General features: G+C 45.2%; 1 protein-coding gene across 1 annotated transcript in view; it reads left to right on the top strand.

Moving 5' to 3' along the window:
• The first annotated feature begins 1,050 nt into the window (after positions 1 to 1,050).
• smarcal1 (SWI/SNF related, matrix associated, actin dependent regulator of chromatin, subfamily a-like 1) overlaps positions 1,051 to 12,225 on the top strand; it is a 52,766-nt gene continuing 41,591 nt past the window's right edge. The window contains exons 1-3 of the mRNA XM_073046344.1: positions 1,051 to 1,558; positions 2,847 to 2,897; positions 10,702 to 10,977. Of these exons, the coding sequence (XP_072902445.1) occupies positions 1,186 to 1,558; positions 2,847 to 2,897; positions 10,702 to 10,977 (700 nt within the window). The 5' untranslated portion in view covers positions 1,051 to 1,185. The remainder of the gene's footprint in view (positions 1,559 to 2,846; positions 2,898 to 10,701; positions 10,978 to 12,225) is intronic.

Genomic DNA, 12,225 nt, shown 5'->3' with positions numbered 1-12,225 from the left:
GATCAATCTAACCCTTCCTTCCCACATAGCCCTTCATTTTTCTTTCACTTATTGCACCTTTAAGTTTTGTGAATCTGCAGATTTGTAAATTGTGTCCTAAAGACCCAAGTTCCAAATCAGTGGCATTAAAGAACATTGACATTATCTGGTTTCTATGTACAAGGTCCCTACTTTTCTACACAAAAACAGAAAATATTGGAAACACTCTGAAGATTGGGCAGCTGCTGTGGAAATGGCCATAGGCCCAGTGCATAATGAACATTCACATAAATGGTATTTTGAACTGAATTTTTAACTCTTTCACCTCCAGTGTTTTCCGTATTAATACAGATTTTCAGCACCTCTAGTTCTTCTAATTTCTGTAATCCTACATGATGGTCTGCAAATTTGCTGAGGCCACATTTGGAATATTATGTTCAATTCTGGTAACCCTGCTATAGGAAGTCGGCATTCAGCTGGAAGGAGTGCGGAGGAGATTCATGAGGATGTTGCCCGGACTCAAGGGCTGAGTTTTTGGAGAGTAGTTGGGAGCTTGGCATTTTATTCATTGGAACATAGGAGAATGAATGATAATCTTATAGAAGTGAATAAAATAATGAAGAGCACAGGTAGAGTCAATCAGCAAAGTCTTTCCCCTAGGGTTGAGGAATCATAAACATGAGGGCACAAAATAAGGTGAGGGGGTGATTTAATTGAAACCTAAAGGCAACTTTTTTTACGCACAAAGTAGCCAGTAAATGGAACAAACAGCTAGAGGAAGCGATTGAGACAGGGACATAAACAATACTATTTAAAAGGAACTTGGATAGGAAATATGGGCGAAAGATGGGCTTTAGGGATTCTTGGCCGGCACGGGCCTGTTGGACCGAAGGGCCTGTTTCCTTGCGGTACGACACTGTGATTCAGTAAAACTCGGATAATGCGGCTCGGCTGCCTGGGTTATCGGGTTCATAAATGCCCCCGCACACTTCAATTCATTCCCGTGTTGAGCGGCTTCAATCCCGTCTCCTTTAAAAACCCGTACCGCACCCGTGATTGGTTGTCAGCCTGTCAATCACGTTTGTTTGGATTCCGCCTCTTGAGGCCTGCGCCACGGAAAGCCCGGTGCTTGCGTAGCAGGGAGCCGGTCTGTTTGCTCAGTGCCGAGGGCGGCAGTGGTTATCCGGGGCTGATGCCGACCTGGCCATGTCTGCCGGACTCAGCGAGCAGCAGAAGCAGCGGATTGAGGAGAACCGGCAGAAGGCGCTGGCCCGCCGGGCGGAGAGACTGGCCCTGGCTGCGGCTCCCGGTCCCAGCACCCCTCGGCCCGTTGCCCCTGCGCAGCGGGATGTGTGCGCGTCCCGGGGGGAAGCCACCGCCGGCCCTGAGCCCCAGCATCGCGCCGCAACAGTCACAGCCCCCGTCGCCCCGGGTAGCGGGCGGGAGCGACTGTCCGTGGCCCCGGGGGTCCCCCTCAGCGGCAGGTGTGTGAGGCACGACCCGCAGCGCTTCCGAGTGGAGGTCGGCTTCAATCCCGCGCTGCTGGCCGTCTTCAAGAGTATTCCGAGCAGACGTTACGGTGAGAAGCGTGGATGGGATGGAAGGGGAGGGTGGGGAGGGAATGGGGTGGAGTTGGATTGGGATGAGAGGAGCGGGGAGGGGAGATCCCAGCCCAGGATTAGGGGTGGTGATAATGAAGGGCCCAGGGTTATGGTGGTGGTGGGGGTTGATGGGGGACCCAGGATTTGTAACTGCCATGTACCTGCTACTCTCTGTGTAAACAAAATTTACCTCTGTCATTGCCCCCACCCCCAAACTTATCTCCAGTCACCTTAAAAGTTCTGCCCACTTGTATTAGCCATTTCTACCCTGGGGAAAAGTAGTCTCTGGCTATTCACTCAATTGTATTGTATACCTCTGTCAAGTTATCCCTCATCCTCCTTGGTTCTAAACAGAAAAGCTCCAGCTCACTTAACATTTCCTTATAAGAGGTGGTCTCTAATCCAGGCAGCATCCTTGTAAATCTGCTGTGCACCCTCTCTAAAGCTCCCATACCCTTCCTGTAAGGAGGTGACCAGAACAATACTGTGTGTGGTCTAACCAGAGTTTTATAGAGCTGCAACATTACCTCAGGGCTCTTGAATTCAGTCCATTAACTAATGAAGGCCAACACACCATACACCTTAACCATTGTATCAACTTGCTTGGCAGCTTTGAAGAATCTGTTCCTCTGTTTGTCCACACTGCTGATAATCTTGCCATTAATCTAGTACTGTGCCTTCAAGTGTTGATGGAGGATTGTGGAGGTTGATGATAGAGGGAGGGAAGGGTTCATGGCAGTGTGTGGGGTGATGGAGGAGGGGGGTGGGGTTAAGATTAGGGTTGGGAGGGAAGGGTGGGAGGAATTGGAGGGAGGTTCAACAACCGGTCCACATTTCAATTTTTAAAAACTGCAGATTCTGGAAATATTCAGTGGTTCAGGCTGCACCTGTAGGAAAAGGCACACAAATTGAGTGACACATCATAGTCCAACAGAAAGATTTGAGAGGATTTTTGGGATCACATGACTAAAATTGGGAAGGCAGGTTGGTGTATTAGTTGGATTCTCTTGTGATTAAGTGTCCCAGCATATGGGAAGGATAAAGCATCTCATCTTATGATTGATTGGGAATGTGATCATTTCTCAGACTCAAGGGCCAGTGGTCACTAATCATTATTCATCGACAATCTCCAGCAGTTTTGGTTTTGCCTTCCCATTCTAGTATTACTTTCAAACCTGGGTTTTGGGTGCAGGCATTGCTATGCTTCACAAGGCAATGAAAGGTTGATAATATCCACGATAACATCAGTTTTTGCTTTGATTTCAGATGTAGCCAGCAAGATGTGGAACTTCAGCATGGATGATTATGACAACTTGAGTGAGTATTGGGACCTTTTGGGATTGTACAGTGTTGGGGAAGGGGGGGGGGGGAGCTATTCAACACATTGCTGACTCTGACGGTGATACAATTGAGCCCTCGTTCCCAGAGCGGGGTTATTTGTGGCCAAGTTTGTCTGTCATCCTCACAGAAAGTAGCAGCTCCCTTAGCAAAGTCATCGATCATTGCAGTGCTATTTTTTAAACATCATGTTTGTTTTCAAAGATTTCCCTTCAGCCTGTGTGCCTGCTCTTGCTCACCCTTTCCAGTGTAATGTAGTTTCTGAGAAGACGTTCACCTATGCAGAGGGACATTGAACTGCAAGACTACAGATGTCTGCATCTGGAAGGGAAAACTGAACAAACATCTGGAGGAACTAGGCAGGTCAAGCTCCTGATTCAGATATAGTTTGTTGTTTGCACCAGTATCCCCAACCATTTAGCCTCCAAAATTGCCGTCAGTTCAATCATAAAGCATTAAACACTATACCACAGAAAAATGCCCTTCAGCCCATCTAGAACCATCAATCTGCCTAGTCCCATTGCCCTGCTCCCGGATCATAGCCCTCAATACCTTCTTATCCATGTACCTATCCCCATTTCTCTTAAATTTTAAATCGAACCCGCATCCACCACTTGCGCTGGCTGTTCGTTCCACACTCTCAGCACCCTTTAAGTGAAGAAGTTTCCCCCATGTTCCTCTAAACATTTTGCCTTTCACCCTTAACCCATGACTTCTAGTTATAATCTCGCCCAGCTTCAGTGAAAAAAGTGTGCTCTCTATACCTTCATAATTTTGTACACTTCTATCAAATCTCCCCTCCTTCTCCTATGTTCTAGGAAATAAAGTCCTAACCTATTCAGCCCTTCCCTATAACTCAGGTCCAGACAGCATACTTTGTAAATTTTCCTTGCACTCTTTCAATTTTATCTTCATCTTTCCTGTAGATGGGTGACCAAAACGGCACACAATATTCCGACCTAGGTCTCACCAACATCTATGCAACTTCAACGTCACATCCCATCTCTTGTACTCAGCATTTTGATTTATGAAGGCCAATGTGCCAGGAGCTTTCTTTACAACCTTATCTACCTGTGACGCCACTTTCAAGGAATGATGGATCTGTATTCTCAGATCCCTCTATTCTACCGCATTCCTCAGTGTCCTACTGCTCATCATGCAAGTCGTCCCCTGGTTTATCCTCGTAAAGTGCAGCACCACACACTTTCCCGCCTTAAGTTCCAGCTATCATTTTCATCCCATTTTTCCATCTGATACAGATCCCACTGCAAGCTTTGATAGTCTTACTTGATGTCCACTACAGCCCCAAACTTGGTGTATTCCACAAATTTGCTGATCCCGTTTACCACATTATCGTCCATATCATTGATATAGATGACCAACAGTAGTGGACCCAGCACCAGTCCCTGCAGCACACCACTAGCCATGTGCGTTTAGTCAGAGTGACAACCAGCTACTACCACTCTCTGGCTTTGCCTGCAAAGCTAATCTCTAACCCAGTGATGCACCATCAATAACTCTCGGAGACATGAGGCGAGATATAGACTTTTATTGGCTGGAAGAAAGAACAAGCAGCAATTGACCACCACACTACATCCTGGAGACTGAGGCCGGGGCGGTGTCTCCAATCGCCTTTATGCAGGGGTCTGTGGGAGGAGCCACAGGAGCAGTCAGCGGGGGGGCGTGTCCAGACAGGTATATATAGTTCACCACACCCAGTTAATGACCTCATCTTGAATTCCGAGTGACTAAACCTTCTTGACCAACTTCCCATACAGGACCCTGTCAAAGGCCGTACTAAAGTCAATAGAGACAACATCCACTGTCTTGCATCCATCAACTTTCCTCGTAATTTTCTTGAAGAACTCTATAAGATTGGTTAGAAATGGCTTGCCACACACAAAGCCATGTTGTCTAATCTATATTGACTTGTCTATCCAAATACTTAGAAGTACATATCTGGTCCTTCAGAATAGCTTCCAATAATTTACCCAATACTCATGTCAGGCTCACTGGCCTATAATTTCCTGGCTTATTTGTAGAGCCATTCTTAAACAATGGAAAGGCATTAGTTATCCTCTAGTCCTCTGGCTAAGGATATTTTAAATATCTCTTCTAGGACCTACAATTTCTGCACTATACTCCCACTGGGTCTGAGGGAATGCCTTGTCAGGTCCTGGGGACTTATCAACTCTAATTTGCCTCAAGACAGCAAGCACATCCTCTTCTGTAGTCTGTTCAGGACCCATGACCTCACTGCTACTTTGCCTGTCTTCTCTAGACAGACCCTGTTTCCATCTCCCGAGTAAATGCAGATTCAGTAAATCCATTTAAGATCTCCCCCATTTCTTTCAGCTCCATGCATAGATGACCACTCTGATCTTCAAGAATTCAATTTTGTCCCTTGCTGCCTTTTTGCTCTTAATATATCTGTAGAAGCTCCTGGGATTCTCCTTCAATTCTGTGGTTCTGTGCCCTTAATCAAGGTACTTCCACAAGTGGAAAGGTCTTGATATTTGCTCTGTCGGGATTCTTAAGTATCTTCTGTTCTTCAGTAAAATCACCCCTCATTCTGATAAAATGGTCGGGTTTGGGAGAGATGTTGGATGGCAGTTTGGTACTGGGGGATGGATATTGGGTGGTTCTGTGCTGTGTATCTCTGGTACTCTGAGTAACTTCAGCCAAGCCCATCGTTTTTCCATCTGCACGAATTCCATTTAGCTGTGTTACGTTTGTATCTTTCTATGCCTCACTTATTCAACTGTCTGTCTAAGTGTCTCATAAATGGTGTCATCACCTCTTTTGTCAGGCAGTTCTAGGTGTGTGTGTGTGTGTGGGGGGGGGCAGCCCTCAACCTTCTTGCTTCAGGGAAAACAAACAATCCAATATATTCCCATAATTAGCCTTCCAATCCAGGTAGCATCCTGGTAAATCTCTTCTTCACTTTCCAGTGTATCCCTACAGTGGTGTGGCAGCTAGTATTGCACACAATACTCCAAGTGTGGCCTAACCTCTATGTTGTAAAGTTGCAACCTCAGCTCCCAACTTTTAGATTCACTGCTTCAGTCTATGAAGTCAAGCATGCCACGTTGCTTCTTCACTACCCTATCAACCTGTGTAACAAGAAGTTGAACAAACTTGGGTTTGTTTTCTCTCGAGCGGCAGAAGCTAAAGGGAGATCTGATAGAGGTTTATAAGATTATGAGAGGCGTTGATAGAGCAGTCAGACAATATCTTGTTCCCAGGGTTGAAATGTCTAATGCCAGAGGGCATCCATGTAAGGTGAGAGGGGCTCATTTCAAAGTGATGTGATGGGCAAGTTTTGTTTACAGAGTGGTGGATGCCTGGGATGAATATGCTGCAGAAGGTGGTAGAGTCAAACACATTAGGGATTTTTAAGAGGTGTTTAGATAGGCACATGAATGTGAGGGAAATGGAAGGATATGGACATTGTGTGGCAGAAGGGATTAGTTTCGTTGGCCATCAGATTACTAATTTAATTGGTTCAGCACAATGTTTTGGGCCAAAGAATCTGTTCCAATGCTGTACTATTCTATGTTTGTGGAACTATAGACTCGAACCCTAAGATCCCTCTGTTTATCTATGTTCCTTTGCTCTCTGCCACTTATCTGTGTAAGTCCTACTTCTATCTGATATCTCAAAATACATCATCTTGCACTTGTCAGAACTGAATTCCATTGGCCAACATTCCACCATTTTCCATCTGATCTATAACATGTTGTAGCCATTGCTATCCATAATAGTACAATCTTTATGTCATCTGCAAATATATGAATCATGTCTCCTAAACTCACAAACAACTAACATCCCAGCTTGGACCTCTCTGCTGATATATAATTTACCTCGTACAAAGCAATACTGACTATCCCAAATCAGTCCCTGCCTATCCAAATGTACATCAAATCTGATCCCTTAGGAGTTTCTCCAGTAATTTATCTCCCACGAAAGGTTCAGTTGATGTTAGGCGGCCTCTGGAGAATATTTTGAGGCTTAAGAAGTTTCGAGGAATTGGTTCGGCTCCAGATATGAGTCTCAGTGAAAGGTCTTGGCCCAAAACATCGACTGTTTATTCCTGTCCAAAGATGCCTGACCTGTTGAGTTCCTCCAGAATTTTCTGTATGTTACTCCAGATATCGGAACACTTTTTCCTCTTCTGCTTCTTCTGGACTTCAGGAGAAATGTGTCGCCTCTCTACCCATTAATCCTCAACAACTCTGCAACTGAAGAAAAGTTTCTCAGTACCTATATCCCCTTAATTTGAATATCACTCTTATTGGCTCCATGAAAAATAAACCCAGTCTGCCTTGGGTTTTGACCCTCGTTTCTCATTCCATGGATACTGCCAAACTGTCTCCCACATTTTCTGCTTTGATTCCAGCCTTTCCTGTCCCTCCTCCCACTTACAGTCAGTCTGTCATTAATGTATTTTTCTCTTACCACAACACAACTGTAATTCTGCAGGAGGTTCAAGTGATAGGGAAGCCATCAGAGAGGATTCTTAGGGGTGGTGTTTATGAGCATAGAAACTTGGCTTAGCCAGGCCATGTCTCACCAAATTGACTGAGGTTTTCAAGAAGATTACAAAGGGGATCAATGAAGGTAGAGCTGTGGATTTTGTCTGTGAATTTTGGTAAGACACTTGACAGGTGGGCTTATCCAGAGTGTTAAGATGCATAATATCCACAGTGATTAGGCCAAACAGTTCAGGATTGACCACAGGTGTTAATCCATGAGACAGACCTCATTGGGGGGGGATCAAAGATGGAGAGAGTCAGCAACTTTAAAGTTTAAGTTCAAAGTAAGTTTAGTATCAAAGTACATATAATATATCACCAGATACAATACTGAGATTCATTTACTTTCAGGCATACACAATAGATCGAAGAAACACAATGGAATCAATGAAAGACTGCATCCAACAGGATGGACAAATAACTGATGTGCAAAAGACAACAAACTGAAAATACCCCCAAAAAAAGCAATAAATATCAAGAACATGAGATGAAGAGCCCTTGAAAGTGTGTCCTTAGGTTGTAGGAACAGTTCAGGATGGAGCAAGTGGTTCAAGAACCTAATGGTTGAGGGGTAATAACTGTTCCTGAACCTGGTGGTGCCGGTCCTGAGGCTCCAGTACCACCTTCCAGTTGGCATCAGTGAGAAGAAAGCATGCCCAGGGTAGAGGAGGGTCCCCGATGATGGACGCTGCTGTCCTGTGATAGCGTGCCATGAGATGTGCTCAATAGTGGGGAGAGTTTTACCTGTGATGGACAGGGCTGTATTTACTACTTTTTGTAGGATTTTCCATTCAAGGCCACAATGCAACCAGTAAATTACTTTCCACCACACTTCTATAGAAGTTTGTCCAAGTTTTAGCTGTCATAATTAACCTTTGCAAAATTCTAAGGAAGTAGAGGCGCTGCCCTGGTTTCTTCGTAATTGCACTTGTGTGCTGGGCCCAAAACAGATCCTCTGACGCGATAACCGGAAACTTAAAGTTGCTGACCCTCTCCACCTCTGATCCCCCAGTGAGGGCTGATTTATGGACCCCCAGTTTCCTCCTACTGAAGTCAATAATCAGCTCCTTGGCCCAGCTGACATTGAGTGGGAGGTTATTGTGGCACTGCTCAGCCAGATTTTCAGTCTCCCTCGTATATGCTGAGTCCTTGGTGTTAATGTTTCAGAGGATCTGTCCTGGGTCCAGTGCATAAGTGCAATTATATCTTTTTTAATAGAGCACAGCAACACCTCTACTTCCTTGGAATTTTGCAAGATTCAGCATGTCATCTAAAATTTTGCGTGGCTCTGAAGGTGGGCAGATTTGAGGTCGGTGTCACTGCCTGATGTGTCATGGGAGTACATGGAAGAGCAGTGAACCGTGTGCCCGGAGACCCGAGTTCTTTGGGCACAGAGCTCAGGAAAAGTGACTCAACAGACTTTTAACACCATAAATCAGCAAGTTGTTTTGTTATGTCTCCCCTCTCACTGTGAAACGGGGACACCTCTTTTTCCCTTATAGGGACGCAGGGAGCCTATGGTACATCAAATTACTGGGTGAATGAGTAGACTTCGGGGTTCTGCAAGTCTGTGTCTTTATTGATGCTTGCTGCAAGCTTGAGTGCTCAGTGGAGGGTGCCGATGCTTTTTTTGTTGGTGGGGGAGGAAGGGTCATCGCTTTGCTGCTGTTTATGCGTGGGAGGGGGAGTGGGGGGGGCTTTGCGGTTCTAATGTTTAACTGTCATTCATTCTTTGGTGCACTCTGTTTTTGTGGATGTTTGCAAAGAAAAAGAATTTCAGGATGTATATTCTATACATTCCTCTGAGATTAAATGTACCTTTGAAACCTATTGAAAATGTTCAGTGGAGAATATTTTGACTGGTTGCATCACAGCCTGTATGGAAGCATAAATGCCCTTGAACAGAAAATCCTGCAGAAAGAGTGAATACAGCCCAGTCCATCACAGATAAAGCCCTCCCCACCATTTAGCACGTCTATACAGAGAGTTACTGAAGGAAAGCAGCATCTATCATCAAGACCATGTTCTCTTCTCTGTGCTGCCATCAGTAGCCTCAGGACCCACACCACCAGGCTCAGGAACATCAGGCTTCTGAACCGGAGGGAATAACTTCACTCAACTTCACTTGCCTCGCACTGAAATGTTCCCACATTTATGGACTCACTTTCAGGGTTATTCATCTCATGTTCTCAATATTTATTATTATTATTCTTTTTGTATTTGCACAATTTGGTGCCTTTTGCACATTGGTTGTTTGTCCATCTTGTGTGTGGTTTCTCATTGATTCTGTGGTGCTTTTTTGTATTTTCTGTGAATGCTCACAAGAAAATGAATCTCGGGGTTCTATATGGTGATGTATATGTGCTTTACTTTCAACTTTGAAATCTGGATTTGGCTCGCCCATAGAAAGCAGAAGGCAGTGGTTGATGGGATATTCTGGCTGGAGATCCATTACCAGTAGAGTTCTGCAGGCACCCTTGTCTGCAAATGTCTGCACCCTTGTCAAAATGAGCTGCATGAAAATGTGGGTGGGTTAGTAGTTGCGGATGATACAACGATTAGTGGCATTGTGAACAGTGTAAGCTTATCAGTAGATACATTGATCAGTTGCAGACATGGGCACACTGATTAGGGGGCATTTGCTATAACGAGAGAATGGTCAAACTTGGGCTGTTTTCTATGGAGTGGCATAGGTGAGGGGAGGCCTGATATAAGTTAATAAGATTATGAAAGCTCAGATAGGATAGACAGCCAGCATCTTTCTCCTGGGGTTGAAATGTCTAATACTAGAGGGCATGAATTTAAGGGGAAGGGGGACAGTTCAAATGAGATCTTCAGGGCAAGTTTAGTTTTACACAGAAGTCTGTGCCTGCAGTGCACTGCCTGGGGTGATGGAGGCAGATCTAATGAAGAGACACATGAATAGACAGAGAATGGAGCGGTGTGGGCCATGTGCAGGCAGATGGGATTAGCTTAATTAGTTCAGCACAACATTGTGGGCAGAATGGTCTGTTCCTTTGCTGGTTTATGTTGTGAAAAGAGTCTAGTAAAGTGAAAACTAAAGAAAAGTTTGAAGTGGATGTTACTTCCAAATAGGGGAACTGTGTTGCCTTCTCTGTGTTGGAGTGCAGAACTTGGCCAGTTTCAATAAGGAGGGCAGTGAAGAGAAGGTGAACTGGGGAGACCTGTAATGGTGGAACATGATGTGACCTTTATAATGACCATCAATTCTTGTGTCTTTGTTGCAGTGGGCCTGGTAAAGCACATTCCAACGGTTACGTTGAAACCATTAGATGGAGTGCTGGAAACGGATGGTGTCACCAGTGATAGACCGAAAACCAGGAGGCAGCACAGTTTGTCACTTACTGTAAGCAAACTGCTGACAGCAGGGAAGAACTGGAAAAAACCCGGTGCGGGAATACAGGGGCGATTCATCCTCCTCTCCAGGACCCGCTGTGAGGTCGAGATTGCTTATCATGCAGAGGTGCTGAATGTCTTCAAGCAGATGAATTCCAAGAATTATGGTGAGTAATTCAATCTCTTTGATTGAATTCAATGGACCAATGACACTTATTCTCACTGCCCAGCCCATGCCACGTGATTACTTCTCTAATTTTCTTCCGCTTTTTCCCCACAACTATCTCAGCTGTCTCAGGGAACAGGTGTTGAGGCTCAGTTTTGGTGAGCACCAAACTCCAGCAAGGAGCATTGGGAAAGGTTTTAATTCCTCTCTCTAGATGGGACTGATGATAAAGGAGATAGCAGTCAGTCAGAGTTCCTGTGGGATGTGGGAGATCAGGGACATTTCCATCATCTTTGCTGGGCTGGTGTGCAGGAAGTGCATCCAGTTGTAGCTCTTGGTGACCATTCTGAGCAGCTGGAGCTTTGGTTGGATTTGCTACGGAGCATCTGCAATGCAGAAAATGTCAGTGTGTTCAGTGAGTTGGTCACACCGCAGACACAGGAAGACGAGCAGCAAGAATGGGCAGGCAGAGCACGAGTCCCCTGTGGTCCCCTCTCAAACAGGTATAGCATGTTGGATACTGTCGGGGGAACAGTCTCACAGAGCAAAGTGGCAGTGGCTGGCAAGGTTGTAGCACCACAGTTGGCTTTGATGCCCAGCAGAGGATGGAAAAGCATAAGCGAGCAGTAGTGGTGGGAGATATGTCAGTAAAGGGAACAGACGGGTGCTTCTGCACACTCTAGAATGATTCAGAATCAGATTTAATATCACTGGCATGTGTCATAAAATTTGTTGTTTTGCAGCAGCAGTATACTGCAATGCATAATATATTAGAACATAAATTATGGTAACAAATATAAAAGAAACAGTGAGGTAGTGTTCTTGCATTCATTGTCCATTCACAAATCTGATGGCGGAGGGGAAGAAGCTGTTCCTGAAACATTGTGCGTGTGTTTTCAAGTTCCTGTACCACCTCCTTGATTGTAGTAATAAGAGAACATGTCCAGTGTCACACACAGAAGTGCTGGGTAGGCTCAGCAGGCCAGGCAGCATTTATGGAAAAGTGTACAGTCAATGTCCTGCCAAAGGTTCTCAGCCTGAAATGTTGACTGTGCTCTTTTCCATAGATGCTGCCAGGCCTGCTGAGTTCCCCCAGCATATTGTGTGTGTTGCTTGGATTTCCAGCATCTGCAGATTTTTCTCTTGTTTGTGATATCCAGTGTCATGTGGATCTTTAATGAATGGTGTCACCTTTTTGAGGCATCACCTTTTGAAGGGGAGGCTAGTGCCCATGATGGAGTTGGCTGAG

Source organism: Hemitrygon akajei, chromosome 5, assembly GCF_048418815.1.
Source record: "Hemitrygon akajei chromosome 5, sHemAka1.3, whole genome shotgun sequence".
Taxonomy (NCBI): Eukaryota; Metazoa; Chordata; class Chondrichthyes; order Myliobatiformes; family Dasyatidae; genus Hemitrygon; species Hemitrygon akajei.
The sequence above is the reverse complement of the archived record's forward strand: the minus strand, read 5'-3'. Positions and strand labels throughout refer to the sequence as shown.